General features: G+C 51.0%; 4 protein-coding genes across 4 annotated transcripts; 3 read left to right on the top strand and 1 right to left on the bottom strand.

Moving 5' to 3' along the window:
* Positions 1 to 901: 901 nt before the first annotated feature.
* Positions 902 to 4,000, top strand: BO86DRAFT_417653 (uncharacterized protein; the record flags this gene model as incomplete). Its single annotated transcript, XM_025675039.1, has 7 exons — positions 902 to 1,066; positions 1,120 to 1,549; positions 1,605 to 1,717; positions 1,766 to 3,490; positions 3,546 to 3,607; positions 3,669 to 3,928; positions 3,984 to 4,000. The coding sequence occupies 7 exons, from the start codon at positions 902 to 904 to the stop codon at positions 3,998 to 4,000; spliced, it is 2,772 nt and encodes a 923-aa protein (XP_025529508.1).
* A 2,008-nt stretch (positions 4,001 to 6,008) lies between these two features.
* Positions 6,009 to 7,954, top strand: BO86DRAFT_43692 (calcium/proton exchanger). The gene is made up of 3 exons (XM_025676034.1): positions 6,009 to 6,744; positions 6,809 to 7,656; positions 7,719 to 7,954. Exons 1-3 carry the CDS (start codon positions 6,355 to 6,357, stop codon positions 7,789 to 7,791), a joined length of 1,311 nt encoding a protein of 436 aa, XP_025529509.1. The 5' UTR covers positions 6,009 to 6,354; the 3' UTR covers positions 7,792 to 7,954.
* Positions 7,955 to 8,338: 384 nt separating this feature from the next.
* Positions 8,339 to 13,929, top strand: BO86DRAFT_447064 (putative plasma membrane phosphate transporter Pho87). Its single transcript, XM_025676560.1, has 8 exons — positions 8,339 to 8,763; positions 8,864 to 9,202; positions 9,270 to 9,691; positions 9,732 to 9,738; positions 10,357 to 10,862; positions 11,012 to 12,242; positions 12,301 to 13,423; positions 13,485 to 13,929. Exons 1-8 carry the CDS (start codon positions 8,422 to 8,424, stop codon positions 13,628 to 13,630), a joined length of 4,116 nt encoding a protein of 1,371 aa, XP_025529510.1. The 5' UTR covers positions 8,339 to 8,421; the 3' UTR covers positions 13,631 to 13,929.
* A 455-nt stretch (positions 13,930 to 14,384) lies between these two features.
* BO86DRAFT_455079 (uncharacterized protein) lies at positions 14,385 to 15,744 on the bottom strand. The gene is made up of 2 exons (XM_025677092.1): positions 14,637 to 15,744; positions 14,385 to 14,553 (listed from the first exon to the last, which is right to left on the bottom strand). The coding sequence occupies exons 1-2, from the start codon at positions 15,497 to 15,499 to the stop codon at positions 14,547 to 14,549; spliced, it is 870 nt and encodes a 289-aa protein (XP_025529511.1). The 5' UTR covers positions 15,500 to 15,744; the 3' UTR covers positions 14,385 to 14,546.
* Between the last annotated feature and the right edge of the window lie 119 nt (positions 15,745 to 15,863).

Below are 15,863 nucleotides of genomic sequence, written 5' to 3' on the forward strand. Positions count from 1 at the left end.
CCGTCATCCCATGGTTTTCTTACCATCCACCCACCTACTCAGTACTCCGTAACTACACTACACAACACACCAATACAACCTGTCTTATCTCGACTCTCTGATTGCTCTTCTCAATTGTACCTCCTGTACCTACTTTATCATCATATGCTCCCATCATCTGTCTACCTGTAGGTTTGATCCACCGAGATCCCATGCACATACCCGCCGGACTCCAGGTGCACTGCATAAGCCGCTGCCGCTCGCTGTGCCTGACCTTCAATGCATTCCTCCCCTCCTCGACCCTGCATTCCGTCCCATGAGCTGTTATGCTTTATAGCCTTCGTGGTCGCTAACACCCTGACAGATCGACGTGCTGTGATACCCCTTCGGTAAATTGACTTGGGAGATCACTATTTTTCTTGGTATCTTTATGCACGAGGAGCGGAGTTTATCTCGCGCCTGCTGAGATTCTTGTTGGCCGAGACGGGAATCTATACATTTGACCAGGTAAGCAATGTTGACATTCTTCTATTTATTTGGACTTGCAACCCTTTTGTACCATCTGGTCCAGTCTTCTGTTTCTCCCCTTTTCCTCTTGAATCTTTCTTTACACTCGTTTTCATATCTATTTCGGTGTGTCGGCGCCTTCTCTGTGTCTAGTGCACCGGCGCCCATCACCAAGGAAGAAATTGGATGCACTCTTTAGCCAATTCTTCTCTATTTCTATCCTATATACATCTTTAATTTTTATTCGATATCCATTCGCTCGAGTTGCATTGCATGTTACATTGATTTTTCATTGCTTGAACACCTCATTCCCGGTCATTGTCGTCGAGACCCAACGACCGAGATACTATCACTGTTTCGACCCTGATACTGTTGGCTTTCCATATTTGGGCTCTGCTCCTCGCACCTATTGAAGATGGAGAGACGAATGAAATGGCACCAGTCACTCCTGCTAACGTGGCTGTTGGCCGCAGAGAAGGTCTACTCAGCACCACAGATCACATCATCAGCGTCGACCGCGTTGAAGACTCAGTTTCCCCCGGCCCAGAACGAGAGGCTACTTATTCCGGAAGCGCAGGGTGTAAGTTGAACCAGCATATGGTTGAGGATCTGTTGTTGCTCACCCTGATCCAGTATTACCCCACCAGTCTCGAACGCGAAGGCCGTACGTCGCTACAACCTTATCCGACAGTCACAAACGTGCCGCATAATCTCAACGACTTGCTGCATGACTTAGAGAGTCCTGCAGACTTGCTTGATATTCTGTTGCCCGATTTCAAAGACAGTGATTCCGACTCCCCAGCGACCGCGCCAGCAGCAGATTCTACCTCAGGAGCAGACAGTCCGTTGCATAGGCCGACTGGACACAAGCCCACCCCAACGCCTGCGGACACTGACGAGAACGACGACACCGACGACGAATCTGAGGATTTGAATGATAGCCCGACTTCTGTGTCCTCCACCGACAGGCCTTCGACTGCAACCCCGAATCCGACTGATTCTGACACTGAGCCAAGCGAAACTTCTAACGCTGCTACCTCTACCTCATCAACTGTATTGCCAAGTAAGTTGTGTGTCAAGTAATGTGTGGCATGCTGTCTGACCTTGACTGGCATTAGGCTCAGTTACACAAATGTCTGGCGGTCAAGATGTATTCGTTCCGTTGGCTACCGGGGCAATCCCTCCAGTTGTAACATCGAGAGGCGACCACCCCGTGCCAAAGAAAGGAATCGTAAGTCGAACGGTCAAATTGTTTCAAGCACTTGTCTGACCCTCGCAGGAAAACGTCAACACTCCAATTGAGACCAACAAGTTTTACAGTGGTATCTTCCTGGGATCGCAGACCAATGCTACTTTCACTCATCCATATGCTGTTGCCTGGGCCAAAGGAAGTGGTACTGCACAGAGCTACGGTATGGCACTTTGGCACAACGAAGCCAACGTGGTTGCCAACGGGCCGACGAACTCGAAGATTCCCGGAAACCCGATTTCGTATTACGTGAACCCGATCGGCATTCAGCACTTGATCTTGTCGGCAACAGAGCTGAAAGCTTCCACTGTGCTTACAGGGGAGAACCTCTTGCCGTTCTCTGCGGATGCTGTCCTGAAACCAGATAGCGGGTCTAGCCAGCGCCTTACAGTCCCCCTTGTTCAAGGCATGGGTTTCGTGACCGGCCTGTACACAAACTTGCAGCCTCTGATTCAAACCGGCGTTTTTTTCAGACAGGTCGTTACGGCTGCCTCTCCAAGATCTGGCATTTTCAAGTATAAGGCCACCATGGAGGATGGAAGCATCTGGCTTATCTATGCCGTGCCGCAGAATGGCAAGGATCCTAATTTCCAGTTGGAGTCTAACACCAACTTCCGTGGCCCGGCTGGGTGGTCTGGATTTGTGCAAATCACCAAGAACCCTGGTGGAGACTCGGGGGAGAAGTTGCTCGACGGGTCAGCCGGTGTTTTTGCTCTCGAAGCTGCTATCTCTGGAACCGTGAATGCCCGTACCGGCACGTATCAGCTGTCGTGGGCCAAGTCAGGGACAAAGACGCAGGATACACCCTTGATGATGTACGCTTTGCCTCATCATGTTGAGTCGTTCGATGCCACAACGAAGAGTCGGATGACAAGTATCAATCTCCGCACAACCACCAAGGGAAATGCGATAGCGGTCGTTGGAGAAACGTGGACTATGGTCGAGCCGGATCTTCCTACCGACATGGGATTTGCTCCATGGTCCGCGTCTGCAGGAAATGTCAACAGTATCTCGGCAGCAGCGCAGAAGGTCATTCTGGCCGTCGCACCGACGGAGCTTAACCAGAGCATTGACGCCCAGACCAACTTGAACAGCATGTACTACAGTGGGAAAGCTCTGAGCAAGTTCGCAACCTTGGTTTACACTGTAAACAAGCTAGGTGGGGACCCTGCTCTGGCTGCCTCAGCATTACAGAATCTCAAAACTGCCTTTTCGCGCTTCATCACCAATCAGCAGCAATTCCCATTGGTGTATGACACTGTCTGGAAAGGCGTGGTGTCCACGGCGAGTTACGGTGGTGATTCGGGCGCTGACTTCGGAAATACCTATTACAATGACCACCATTTCCACTATGGCTACTTCATCCATGCAGCTGCTATCGTAGGGTCTCTGGATCCGACTTGGCTGTCAACCAGCAAGGACTGGGTCAACATGCTTGTTCGAGATGCTGGGAACTCCGCCGCCAACGATCCCTACTTCCCATTTTCCCGCTCTTTTGATTGGTTCAATGGACATTCGTGGGCCAAGGGACTCTTTGAATCCTTCGATGGCAAGGACCAGGAGTCTACCTCAGAGGATACTATGTTTGCCTATGCGCTTAAAATGTGGGGGAAGACCATCGGCGACGCTAGTTTGGAAGCTCGAGGCAATTTGATGCTGGGAATCCTGAGGCGCAGCTTGCACAACTACTTCCTGTTGGAAAGCGACAATAAGAACCAGCCTGCTAACTTCATTGCCAACAAGGTGACTGGTATTGTAAGTGACAACCCCATCGCGCAATTTATGATTGCATGACTTACACTATATCCAGCTTTTTGAAAATAAGGTAGATCACACTACCTACTTTGGTGCCAATCTTGAATATATTCAAGGGTATGTTGGAGCTTCCCATCTGTTTCGTCTTCCTGCTAGAATCAACAACTAACTCCTCTAGAATTCACATGTTGCCACTGATGCCATTCTCCGGATTCACTCGAAGGCAGAACTTCGTCCGCGAAGAGTGGGATGCTCTCTTCGCAAGCACTGCCAGTACCCCTGCTTCAAACGTGGTTGGGGGCTGGAAGGGTGTTCTGTATGCCAACTTGGCTCTGGTCGATCCCGCGACCTCCTGGAATTTCTTTGCGCAGTCCAATTTCGACTACAGCTGGATTGATGGTGGCGCCTCTCGGACATGGTATCTGGCTTATGCAGCCGGTAAGTTCGATACTTTGAGTAGCTTGACACGGATTAGTACTGACCACATCGATAGGTTTGGGAGGAGCCTAGGCAATTAGAGGCCGGTGTTAGAGGAGAATGTATGTCATATATTTCGTTATTTATTGCTTCGACCACCTTTCTATTCGGCCGACATGAATGAGATGTCTCTGTCGGGGAATTTCTTATCTTATACAATCTATACCAATTGTTGTCGATATAGGCCTATTCGTGTCAATGCAATGATGGATTACTGCAAATCAAAGGGGACTCGTGTCAGAATGACCAATCCATTACCAGTGAGGTCTTTGTCTTAGTTTTGTATAGTGTCGGTGAGATTGCAGCTGCAGCGTTTGCTTGCGCACGGCTCTTTTGACGCGGAGCTCAGAATCATAGTAAGCATGACCGGGTTATTTATTGGCTATGTCAGCATGCCAAGTGAGCCCCGACCAACGCATGAGACCGTTGACATTAGCGTGGCAGTGCATCTGGTGCACACTACGGAGTAGATCCCTGGTATGGGTTACCCTGTCCTGTGGAAATTTCAGCATGGGTCCAATAGATGATACAGATGATGGAATACACCCATCAATCGACAGACGCTTCCTTCTTTCGCACAATGTCATTCTCGCGTTGGTACTAGATCGTGAGAGCGACTAGACTTTCAGTAGCAGTCAACTAATGAGTGAGTTCTATACGGGATAGATACTCCGTACACCACTGGGCAGAAGTGATAAGGTATTGATCGAGCTGAGACTTGTGAGTACTTGTGAGTTAAGCTCGGCTTTGCCCCACCTCCGACATTCCCAATCGGGTCAAGCCTGAGTGAAAGCTGCCGATGATGCATGCATGCTGTGATTCTTACAAGCTTTCCAGCAAGTGTGTCTACTCTGTACACTGCTTGGGGTATGGATTTTCTGGATTCGGTAAATCAATTGTTGATTGTGACACACGATTCGGTCCAGACAAATTGTTCAGTCGAATTCGTATCGCTGAGCGGCTAGTGTCAGTGTCAGTGTCAGTGTCCCTCGTTAATTTGACTGTCGTGTCTCCTTCAGCCAGCCATGATTTCATCATCATCTCTATACAATGTGACCCAACGTCATCTCAATGGAGAATAACCTCGATATTAAAAGGTAGTCTATGCTGCTATCCACCCCCGTCTACCCCGCTTATTATTGCAAGATTTCTTCTTCAAAGTCCTCAGAACCGACAACCCGATCTTCTCTCAAGGTCGTCGATCGGTACCCAAGCAGCAGCAGGACACCACCGTCACCCGTGGGATACTCGAATTGGGGCTGTGCACCGCACCTGCCACCTGCTCTTGTGGTCCCAGCCATCGATCTCGATCCACCACCCGACCTTTCACAACCAATTGTCGTGGCTAGTGGAACTCTCGGAATCTTGTTCATTGTTTAGCGACTTATTGCAATACGTCGACCCTCTCAAGCCATCCTCTTGGCTTCCCTCCCCCCCCTGGTTCCCATCCCCTCTTTTTGAGACCCTAGCTGTGTCGTTGGACTGAGAGCTTCATCGCAACCGCGCGGTCAGTCATTCCCTCCTCATCATATTGCCGAGTACAAGGTTTCCTGGTCCCCGAGAATTACGTGGCTTTAGGCCTGCTTGGACTCGCAAAGGAAGAAGAACCGCCTACCGCGACAAGCCACACACCATTCAACCCCAGTACCTCCGATCACGAGCTCTGACTTTTGTCAATCGATCCTGCAGATTCTGAACTAATTACCAACTTACAGCTACAAGAACAATCAATCCATACTACCGTCAGATCTCCCCTTCTTATAATTCCCCGACTGTCGCAGAGTTGTGGCTTTGTTTCCTTGCCACACTACATCCTTTCCGATGTGTAAGTGTTTGAACCACAGTTCCTTGGCTCTGCCAATCCATGTTTCGACCGTTTCTGGGAAGCAGTAGTGCTACCACCTTGTCTTTCAACTCCAATTACTCCACCCCCATTCCCTCACCCTTATCTACTTTACTGGCCCAGGTATTGGCATCTTCTCGCTCCCTTCGATCCTTTCCGCGTCTTTCCTTCTGATCGACGGCGCAGTTTGGTCGTCATTCCCTCAGCTGTTGCTCACTCCGGCCCCATCATTACCCCATCATTTTACAATTAGTTTCATTCTATCGCCCTCCCAACTATTATTTCAGTCCTTTAAACTCATTCCAGACTTGCTTGAAAGCTGTAAAGCAAGTGTTTGGTGATCCATTATCTTATCCGCATTCTCTTGTCGTTTTTTTGAAAATCTCTCTCTTTTACATCTTCGTACTCCACAGTCCGCGTTGCGCCATTCACCATAATTAGTCCACTCAACACTTTTCGCTAACAAGTTTCTGTTTTTGGCCTCGCAGCGGCCACAAGCATTCGCTCGACAGTTCGAAGGGTCTCCTGGGGACCGAGAAGAAACATGACTGGATTCTCGTCTAGAAATGGCTCCGTCGAGCCGCCGGATGAGAGACAGGCTTTGATCAGCGATACAGCTCGCATCAACTCTGGATTTCGCCAGCAACGTCAGAAGCCTCGACACCACTGGTCTCATTGGCCTAGACGTGTTGCTCATTTAACATGGTCGACACTTGTCCGCGATTATGTCAACGTCCTTCTCATTTTCGTGCCTCTGGGCATCATCGCGGGTGTTCTGCACTGGGATAGCACCGTCATTTTCACGCTCAATTTCTTGGCAATTATTCCTCTGGCCTCGCTCCTGAGTTTCGCAACCGAGGAGCTGGCCGCGACGATGGGTCAGGCTCTAGGTGGCTTGATGAATGCAACATTTGGCAATGCCGTTGAGTTGATTGTAAGTCCGCTCGCCAGAGCCCTCTCATAAGGGTGCTCGGTCTAACACGAACGATCGATTTCAGGTTAGCATAATAGCTTTGAAAGACAACCAGATTCGGGTTGTCCAAGCCAGCATGCTTGGAAGCATTTTATCCAACATCTTGCTCGTCCTTGGATGCTGCTTCTTCATTGGTGGATTACGTTACTCCGAGCAAACCTTTAACAGTACAGTAGCATCAACCATGTCTTCGCTGATGACTGTCGCGTCCGCTTCTCTTATCATTCCTGCTACACTTTATGCCTCTCTGAGCGGGTCTGACAAGGGGGAAAGGAGAGATAACATCCTGATTCTTTCCCACGGAACTGCCATCATTCTTTTGATACTCTATGTGATGTATTTATACTTCCAGCTCAAGTCGCACGCGGAACTTTTCGAAGAAGCCAACAACGAAATCAATGATGCCGAGAACCAAGCAGGAGACGCGGGGGCGGAAGAAGAAGAGGAAAGACTGCTCAACCCATGGGCTGCCACAGTTGCTCTGATCATCGTGACAATTCTGGTGGCTATCTGCGCCGACTACCTCGTAGGTAGCATCGACAGCATTGTACAGAAGACTGGCATGAGTCGTACGTTCATTGGTCTTGTTTTGATTCCCATTGTCGGCAACGCTGCCGAGCATGTCACCGCCGTGGTTGTTGCTTGGAAGGGCAAAATGGATCTAGCCATTGGAGTTGCCATCGGGAGCAGCCTCCAAATCGCGCTGTTTGTCACTCCCTTCCTCGTCATTCTTGGCTGGATCATGAATGTGGATATGACATTGCATTTCCATATCTTCGAGACTGTCGCGTTCTTCATCTCTGGTTTGGTCGTTACTTTCCTGATTCAGGATGGAAAGTCTAACTACCTTGAAGGTGGGCTATGTCTGGGAATGTAAGTATCCGTGCCCCCATCCTATGATGACTGGTCGCTCAATTTACTAACTATTGTCCTAGGTACATCATTCTCGCTCTTGCTTTCTACGTGTATCCGGACAGTGCTAGCGACGATGCTCTGTTCAATGATTGAATATAGCAATCAAAAGCGACTTGAGAGTCTGTTTTGTCAATGCTATTAGCATTCCTCGGTCTCAAACTCTCGCGCTCGCCCGACAACTTTCCGTCCTTCTTCAATTGCTCATTTTGTGCATCTAGGTCATGCTGTATGTAATACGCGGTGATTGTTTGCGTCTGCTAAGCGGCGGCACTTTTCATCTACCGGTGTCATTGTTGGTGGCTCTTTGTTTTCGCTTCGCTGGATGAAAAACGCTGTAGGCAGGTTAAGTAGTTATTGTACTCCGTTGCTTCTATAAGCGTGCCGTGGTGGTTACGGAATCTACATAAGCTTGATGAATTCAGATGCTGAGTAAAACTGTTTGTATTGAAGATGCTGGACTGTAGAGAGCAAATCTTTTTGAGAGATCAGCAATGGTGTTCAAGACTCTTCGATACAAGTCTAAAATGATGTAGTGTACAAACCATCGTCATAGTTGTGGCGGTTCTCGTAATCTTGGCAGTCGATGACTCAGCAGATGTGGAGGAGGAAAATCGTTCGCCGGACTTCATGGCAAGGAGCCAGGCCCGATTAGAGTGACTTCATCCACTTTCATTCCCTTCCAATTGACAGACAGTCTCCGGTCATTGAGGGCCTCATTTCACCATGCCGCCGCGCCTCAATCTCTTTACTGCAAGAGCGGTTCCTGCTTTTTGCCAGCCTTCGACGGCCGCTGCCCGCCGCAGCATCGCGACAATTTTGAACGCCAACCGGCCCTCGACCTCCAATGGCGTGAAGTCCGGCCTCTCAGCTTCGGCCCAGATGACGAAGCGGTGGAACTCGTCTGGCAGCGATGGAAAGGACAAGCCAGAGGGCTTTAAGGGTCCGACAGAGGATCCATTGCCTCATGTCAGTGAAGAGGCCGCCGAGGTCAGCAAGATCATGGACAAGAGATGCGATGGCGTTGCCTCCAGCCCGGAGTTGGAGCAGGGAACGCCTATTTCTGAGGTGAGTCAATCGTCTGGACTGCTGCCATTCCTCAGCGCCAAGTCTTCGCCTTCACTTCTAGCTGTTCCTAAACACTAACGTTGACTACTTTCCCGCGCAGATCTTGCAGCGTGATAAGAATGCTCAAAAACATGCCCCCAAAGTCATGCAAGACCAGATGAAGAACCAATCGGGCAAACGCTCATTCTCAACATCTGCTCGTCGCATGCAACCAGAGGTACAAGGGTCGGCTAACTTCGACGACGCTTCGGCTGCCCTTGTGGCGAACATGGTTTCTCAGGTTAACCAGCAAGCGGCCGAGTTGCATCCTGGACTTAAATTCGAGGCGCCCAGCAAGCCTTTGGGCAAGACCGATAACTTCCGTTCCCGATACGACGGACTACTGGAGCAGCTCACCAAGCAACTCATGCGGCATGGCAAGTTGTCCAAGGCTTACAAGGTATGTGGCTAATTCATCAGACCTGGTCTTCTGAGCCATAGTCATACTAACTGCGATGCTCTGGCAGGATATGTCGTTCATTCTGGACCACCTGCGGACTTCTCCTCCACCCAACAGGAACCCGAGGCGACCTTTGCTTCCCGGCCCTCCTAACGCCCAGCTCCCTCTCAACCCCATCCTCTACCTCACTCTCATCATCGACTCCGTTGCTCCTTTGGTCAAGCTCCGCCAACAGAAGGGTATCGCTGGTGGTGGTGCATCGGTGCAGATCCCTGTGCCCCTCGCTCTCAGACAGCGTCGGCGGACGGCCATTCGGTGGATCATCGACGCTTCGGACAAGCGTCGGGACAGCAACTTCGCTATGAGAGTTGCACAGGAGCTGGTTTCCGTTGCGGAGGGCCGCAGTGGTGCGTGGGATCGCAGGGAGATGGTGCACAAGCTTGGTGTTGCAGGCCGGTCGAACCTTGGATACCTCACCAACCGGAGATAGTTGTTTTGTATCACGCGTTTGATTGTGCCATGATTGCAGCGATGGGGTTCAATCTAATTGCATTCCATGGGATATGGGGGTTAGGTATTGGCTACTTGCTTTGGTGGGATGTTGTATATTTTTCTTATTTCCTCCCGATCTGTATTTCTTACTTGTTCGTTTCTTTCATTAAACGGCCGAGTCACTGTTCCAGAGAGTTCTGTATATTTAATTTCCGTCCGATCTAAATCTCTCTTAAATCATTTGCACCGATTCGTTTAATCCAGCAATCGCCGGAAAGGTGAAAGTGAAGGCGAAGCTCGCCGATAACCTCCGGATGACTAACGCCCCCTTCCCGATTGGGTTGTCTCGGCGTCAGCTGTAGCAGTTTAGCTCAGCTCCGACGTTTCCTACTTCGGTCTGACTTTTGCTTCCCTAGGATGAAAACCAAACCTACTCCTCTCTCATTGCTTCTCATCAACTCTGCTTTTGACAGGTGCTCGGGCACATTGCAGTCCTAGACGTGCGTTGGCCGTTCGCCGACCGGAGTCTGTTCGCACAGCCATCGACTAACTTACTACCCGGTGACGATAACGATACCATTAACTAAACCACGAATTGACTGTCGTTATCAACCAACACTAGTGCGCTAGCGTTGAAGGTGCAACCTAAAATACACATCCAGCCAGACCGTCAAATCCACGAGTGCATTGAACAGATATTTAATTCATTGCCGGTCTTGCCCCGCTCATTCCCTCGCCTTCTTTTCTCGTCCGACACCGTGTCGTCGAATGCCGTTGGCCGATCTGTGGCACGCATCGCTTCTGCGAGGGGTGCCTCCACGCACGATAACACCGTAACCCCTCTCGGTCACCAGGCTATCGAACTCGTCGAATTCCCCGAATCCCTCCCTGTCACGACATCGGCCAAGTCACACGATCCGCGATCTCGAGCCGTTGCGCACCACCCGGACAGTCCCCTACACGGCACCGACGACGAGAAGAGGGTCCCCCGGCGCACCCAGCACAGAAGGCCGGATAGAATCAAGTTTTGGATAGAGGCTCTCCAACGCTGCGCTCATCGCCATCAGCGCACCAATCCACCCAGGATGAAGTTCTCGCACAGCATTCAGTTCAATGCGGTGCCGGATTGGAGTGCCTATTACCTCGCTTACAGCAACCTTAAGAAATTGTACGTCGCCCGACACCCGTCTTTGCTTTTTTCACCGGTTAATGCTTGCGTTGTGCGACATTACTTTCGTGGGAGGAAGGGGAATCGTTGTATCAACTGGCCGCTTGCTTTTGCGAGCGTCAAAGTGCTGGGCTAACCTGTTGTGGTAGAATATATTCCCTAGAACAGGAAGCGCACCGCTCGACTGGTCAGAGCCATCCCGATGTTGAGTCAGCGCCGCTGCTCGATAACACGCCGAACCCGGATGCGATCTTCCGTCGGGCTTTAGATGCGGAGCTGGAAAAAATCTGCTCTTTTTACCAAGTGAAGGAGGTGGAGGTTTTCAAGGAGGTTGAAGATGTGGCCAGACTTGCGGAGGACTATGTGTCTAGGGCCGACAGGGCAAATATCGACCCAATGAGCGAGAACATTATCAAGGCAAGGACCATGAGTTCCGGCTCGAGGAACCGACAGGAGCGGCGGCGTAGCACGTTCAGCGACACGATCGGAGATGAAGATGATGAAGATGACGATGCGGACAGTGACGATGACCGTGCCGCGCCGACGGATCAGAACCGACCTCGATCGCATGGGGCCGAATCCAGTAATCACGATGGTAGTCGCACGGAAGATATGAGGGACTCGAGCGTCTGGGCGGCAGATTCTAGGCTGCTAGGGTACCACGGCCAATCTACGAGCCGTGCAGGCGCCCACGACGAGCAAAGCGCCGATCCCACCGTGGTGGATCTCTATAACGATGGTGTCTCGCTCAAGAAACAGGCTGTTACCGCCTACGTTTCGGTCTGCGGGCTCAAGTCGTACATCCAGTTGAACAAGACGGGCTTCTCCAAGGCTCTGAAAAAGTACGACAAGATCATGGACCGTAACTTGCGCCGGGATTACATGAGCGCGGTTGTGGCTCCGGCCTATCCTTTTACGGATTACACCATGGAAAGAGTAGATGATCACATCCACAAGATCGAGGCTGTGTACGCTGAGGTGATCACTACGGGTAACCTGCCTCTAGCCAAACGTGAACTGCGACTACATCTGAGGGAACATGTTGTCTGGGAGAGGAACACCGTCTGGAGGGAGATGATCGGCATCGAACGGAAGGCCCAGGCTGCTAACGTTGGTATCCGTCGCACTCTCCTTGGGGGTGACAATGATCCGGCGGCCACACGCCGCCAGGGTGACGAGCAAGAAACTAAAGCTACGGTGGTGAGGACGCCGATTGGTGTCTACCAGCTCCCTCAGTGGGTGTGCAGCTTGAGCTTCGGTACACTTGTCTTCATTTTGATTGTTTTTACGGCTTTACTTTCTGTTCCTATCCTGGAAAAGCCGGAGCAACAGAATTGTCTGGCTATGCTGGTTTTTGTCAGTTTGCTATGGGCTACTGAGGTATGTTTGGCCACGTTCCAAGCTGTTAGACATAGTGCACAGCGCTAACTGGTTGCAGGTCATTCCTCTCTTCGTGACTTCGTTACTTATTCCTTTCCTCGTTGTGATGCTTCGTATCATGAAGTCTGAGGACAAGCCTCACCAGCGGCTGGGACCGAAGGAGGCCACCGGCGCCGCCTTTAGTGCCATGTGGACGCCGGTGATCATGCTCTTACTCGGCGGGTTTACCATTGCAGCAGCGTTGTCCAAATACGATATCGCTCGTCGGATGGCTATGTTCGTGCTGAGCAAAGCGGGTTCTAATCCCCGAGTGGTCCTTCTCACCAACATGTTTGTGAGCATGTTCTTGAGTATGTGGATCAGCAACGTCGCCTCACCAGTCTTGTGCTATTCGATCATCCAACCGCTTTTGCGCAACCTGTCGCCGGACTCGAACTTCGCCAAGGCCCTTGTCCTCGGAATCGCTCTGGCGGCCAACGTCGGAGGTGCCGCATCGCCGATTGCTTCTCCACAGAACATCATTGCACTCCAGAACATGTATCCGAGCATCAGTTGGGGTACATGGTTCTTCATCTCCTTGCCTGTGTGCATCATCTCTATCCTGCTGATTTGGGTCCTTCTTTTGGTTAGTTTCCATGTGGGTAAGGATACGACCATTGTTCCGATTCGACCACTCAAGGACAAGTTCACGGGTGTACAATGGTTCATCACCATTGTGACTCTGTCGACCATTGGCCTCTGGTGTGGCAGCCACCAACTCGAGCATATCTTTGGCGACATGGGCGTGATCGCCATCATACCGATGGTGTTGTTCTTCGGCACCGGTATCCTCAACAAGGAGGATTTCAACAACTTTCTTTGGACCATCATCATCCTTGCGGCGGGTGGACTCTGTCTTGGCAAGGCCGTCACATCGTCTGGGCTTCTGCACACACTCGCTAATGCTATCCGGATGCGCGTGGAGCATCTGAGTCTCTACGGCGTGCTCATCGTCTTCTCCGCCTTGATCTTGGTCATCGCTACCTTCATCTCCCACACGGTTGCGGCGTTGATCATGCTCCCCCTGGTCCGCCAGATCGGCGTCAGCATGGCAGATCCTCACCCCAACCTGCTCGTGATGGCCAGCGCTTTGATGTGCTCGGTGGCCATGGCGCTGCCTACCAGTGGTTTCCCCAATATGAGTACGTGACCTGAACTTTGCTATTTAATCTTACCTTGCATCTCAGTAACACTTGTGTCTAGCCGCCATCATGACTGAAGTCCCGCAAACCGGCCAGCGGTACCTGCAAGTCCGTCACTTCTTCACACGTGGTATCCCGGCCAGTCTTATGGCGTTTGTCGTGGTTGTGACGGTAGGCTATGGGTTGATGTACGTTGCGGGGTTGTAATCGGGCAGGGCATCAGGGGATGCTTGGTTTGGGGATTGCGTGGTTGGACTGCGGTATCTGACTGTTCTTGGTAATGACTTCAAATCACCATGGCTGACGTTGTTGCCGCGGTGAGTGGGGTTTGAGGCATAGTACCGGACTTGGGGTATGCATGCTAATAGCTGCAGTGGGAGGGGGGTGGGGGGCTTCCTGTTCTGTTCATGTTTATTCTTGCTTTCATCCAACTTTCTTGTTTAACTGTTTCAATTAGATGGGGAATATATAGAGTGTTGTGGTTCATATATCTATTTCAAGACAAGATGGCGGTTGCTGACCAGACCTAGTCTTTTCATGTTTACAGCATACGTACCTTGAAGCCCCAGGCGCATTGAGATATTCATCCATCTGACAGACTCTCTCAGTCAAGTAGTCGAGGTCTACATTATCAGATCAATCGTATACTATAGTTGGTTCATCACATTCATTTCATCGACATAACAGGAGGTGAGGTAATGACATAAGCGAGGAGGAACCACACACACATGAATATCTTCTAAGAGGATGCAAGCAGGAAGTCACAATCAAGAAAAAAAAGACTAGAACCAAGCACAATGACGACAACATATCAAGGCAGAAGAAAACAAATGGAGTAGAGGTATCAAAACCGTCAAGGCATAAGCATGAAACACACCACCCGCGAAGGGTGGGGATGGGGGGAGGAGGAACCATCGTGGATAACACTTTTTCTATCGAGACCCTCGAGGTTTTTTTTTTTCCATTCTGCAGGAGAATGAACAAAAACCGATAGGAAGAAAAGAATAGAAACGGAAGGGTGTCAAGTCAGTGAAGAGATGGGGGCAAGGGGGAAGGGAGGGCGGAATTCGAATCGAAAAAGGGTGTTCGTTGTTTTAGTTCCTACGGTGATTTTCGGACGTGGTTAGCTACTATTCGCACTATGAGCTGGCTTCAAATATAATCGGAGTGGAGACGGGGAATGGAGAGTAGGGAAGAGTTGGGGAAAACTTACAACAAGCCCAGAGTCAGATCACCGTGGATCTTGGCCTTCAATTGGACCTCGATATCCAGGTTCAGATCCAGACGCAGTCGCAACTGTTCGTCCTTGCCATCGCCTTCGTCCTGCTTGCCGCCGCCGCCGAGGAGGCCGCCGACGGTCTTGCCCGCTCCGCCGGTGACTCCGCCGAGGGCTTGTCCCGCCGTGTTCTGGACGAGATCGCCCGCCTGCCCGACCCCGGGGAGGCCGCCCAGGCCGCCATCCTGGCCGCCTTGCTGCTGCTGCTGGGTGCGCTGGCGGCGCTGGCGGCGGGGCTTCTCAACGGCTCCGTTGTCCATGTTGTTTCGCGGAATAGATTCCGTGTCGGATTCTTCTTGCTTGTGAAGTTTCTGGGGAGGACGCGAACGGCGTTTGCGCTGCTGCGGGTCCTTCTTGGGTTTGCTGTCGGCTTCGGATTGGGGTTCTTGCTTGGGTTGAGGAGCGTCGGATTCGGGCTCTTCTTTCTTGACTTCTTCTTCTTCTTTCTTGGGTTGAGGCTCGGCTTCTTCTTGTTCTTGTGCTTCGTCTGCCTCTTGCTTTAACTCGGGTTCTTGGGACTTCTCCTCGGGTCTATCTTGGTCTTGGGGTTGATCTTGATCTTGATCTTGTTCTTGTTCTTGTTCTTGGGATTGATCTTGATCCTTATCCTTGTCGTCTTCCTTCTCTTCGTCGGGCTTTTGCTCCGATTCGTTGTTGTCTTCTTCCTTGGGCTGGTCAGGTTGTTGTTGTTGCTGCTGCTGCTCGGACTGGTCTTCCTCCTGGGGCTGGGGGGAGCCGGGAGTGTTCTCTTGTTGAGGGGTAGAAGGGTTGGAGGAAGGATTGTTGGTCTGCTCGGACATGATGAAAGAAAAAAGAAAAAGAGAAGAAGAATCTCAAGGCAGGTTGATGGGGGGGCACAGGGACGAATATATCTGGTGATGTTACCGGTCTGGTCATACGGGGTCGCAGATCTATATAGGGCTTTTTTTATTTTGTTTTGTGCTTCGTGCATGTTACATACCGGCTTCCACCACTCCAACCGACCCTCTCTCACCAATCCCAGCCGGTTATTTTGGACCAGAGATCGTTTTGTTTCGGTTTACCTTGATTACCTCGATTACCTCAATTCCTCGATTGCAAGATGGGAAAATGCCCCGCTCCGTCAGTCATGCAAGGATCTGGGCATATTGTGGGTTGGGGGAAATTTGGGAGGGGGGGGGGGGG

This window comes from Aspergillus japonicus, assembly GCF_003184785.1.
Source record: "Aspergillus japonicus CBS 114.51 unplaced genomic scaffold BO86scaffold_13, whole genome shotgun sequence".
Classification (NCBI taxonomy): domain Eukaryota; kingdom Fungi; phylum Ascomycota; class Eurotiomycetes; order Eurotiales; family Aspergillaceae; genus Aspergillus; species Aspergillus japonicus.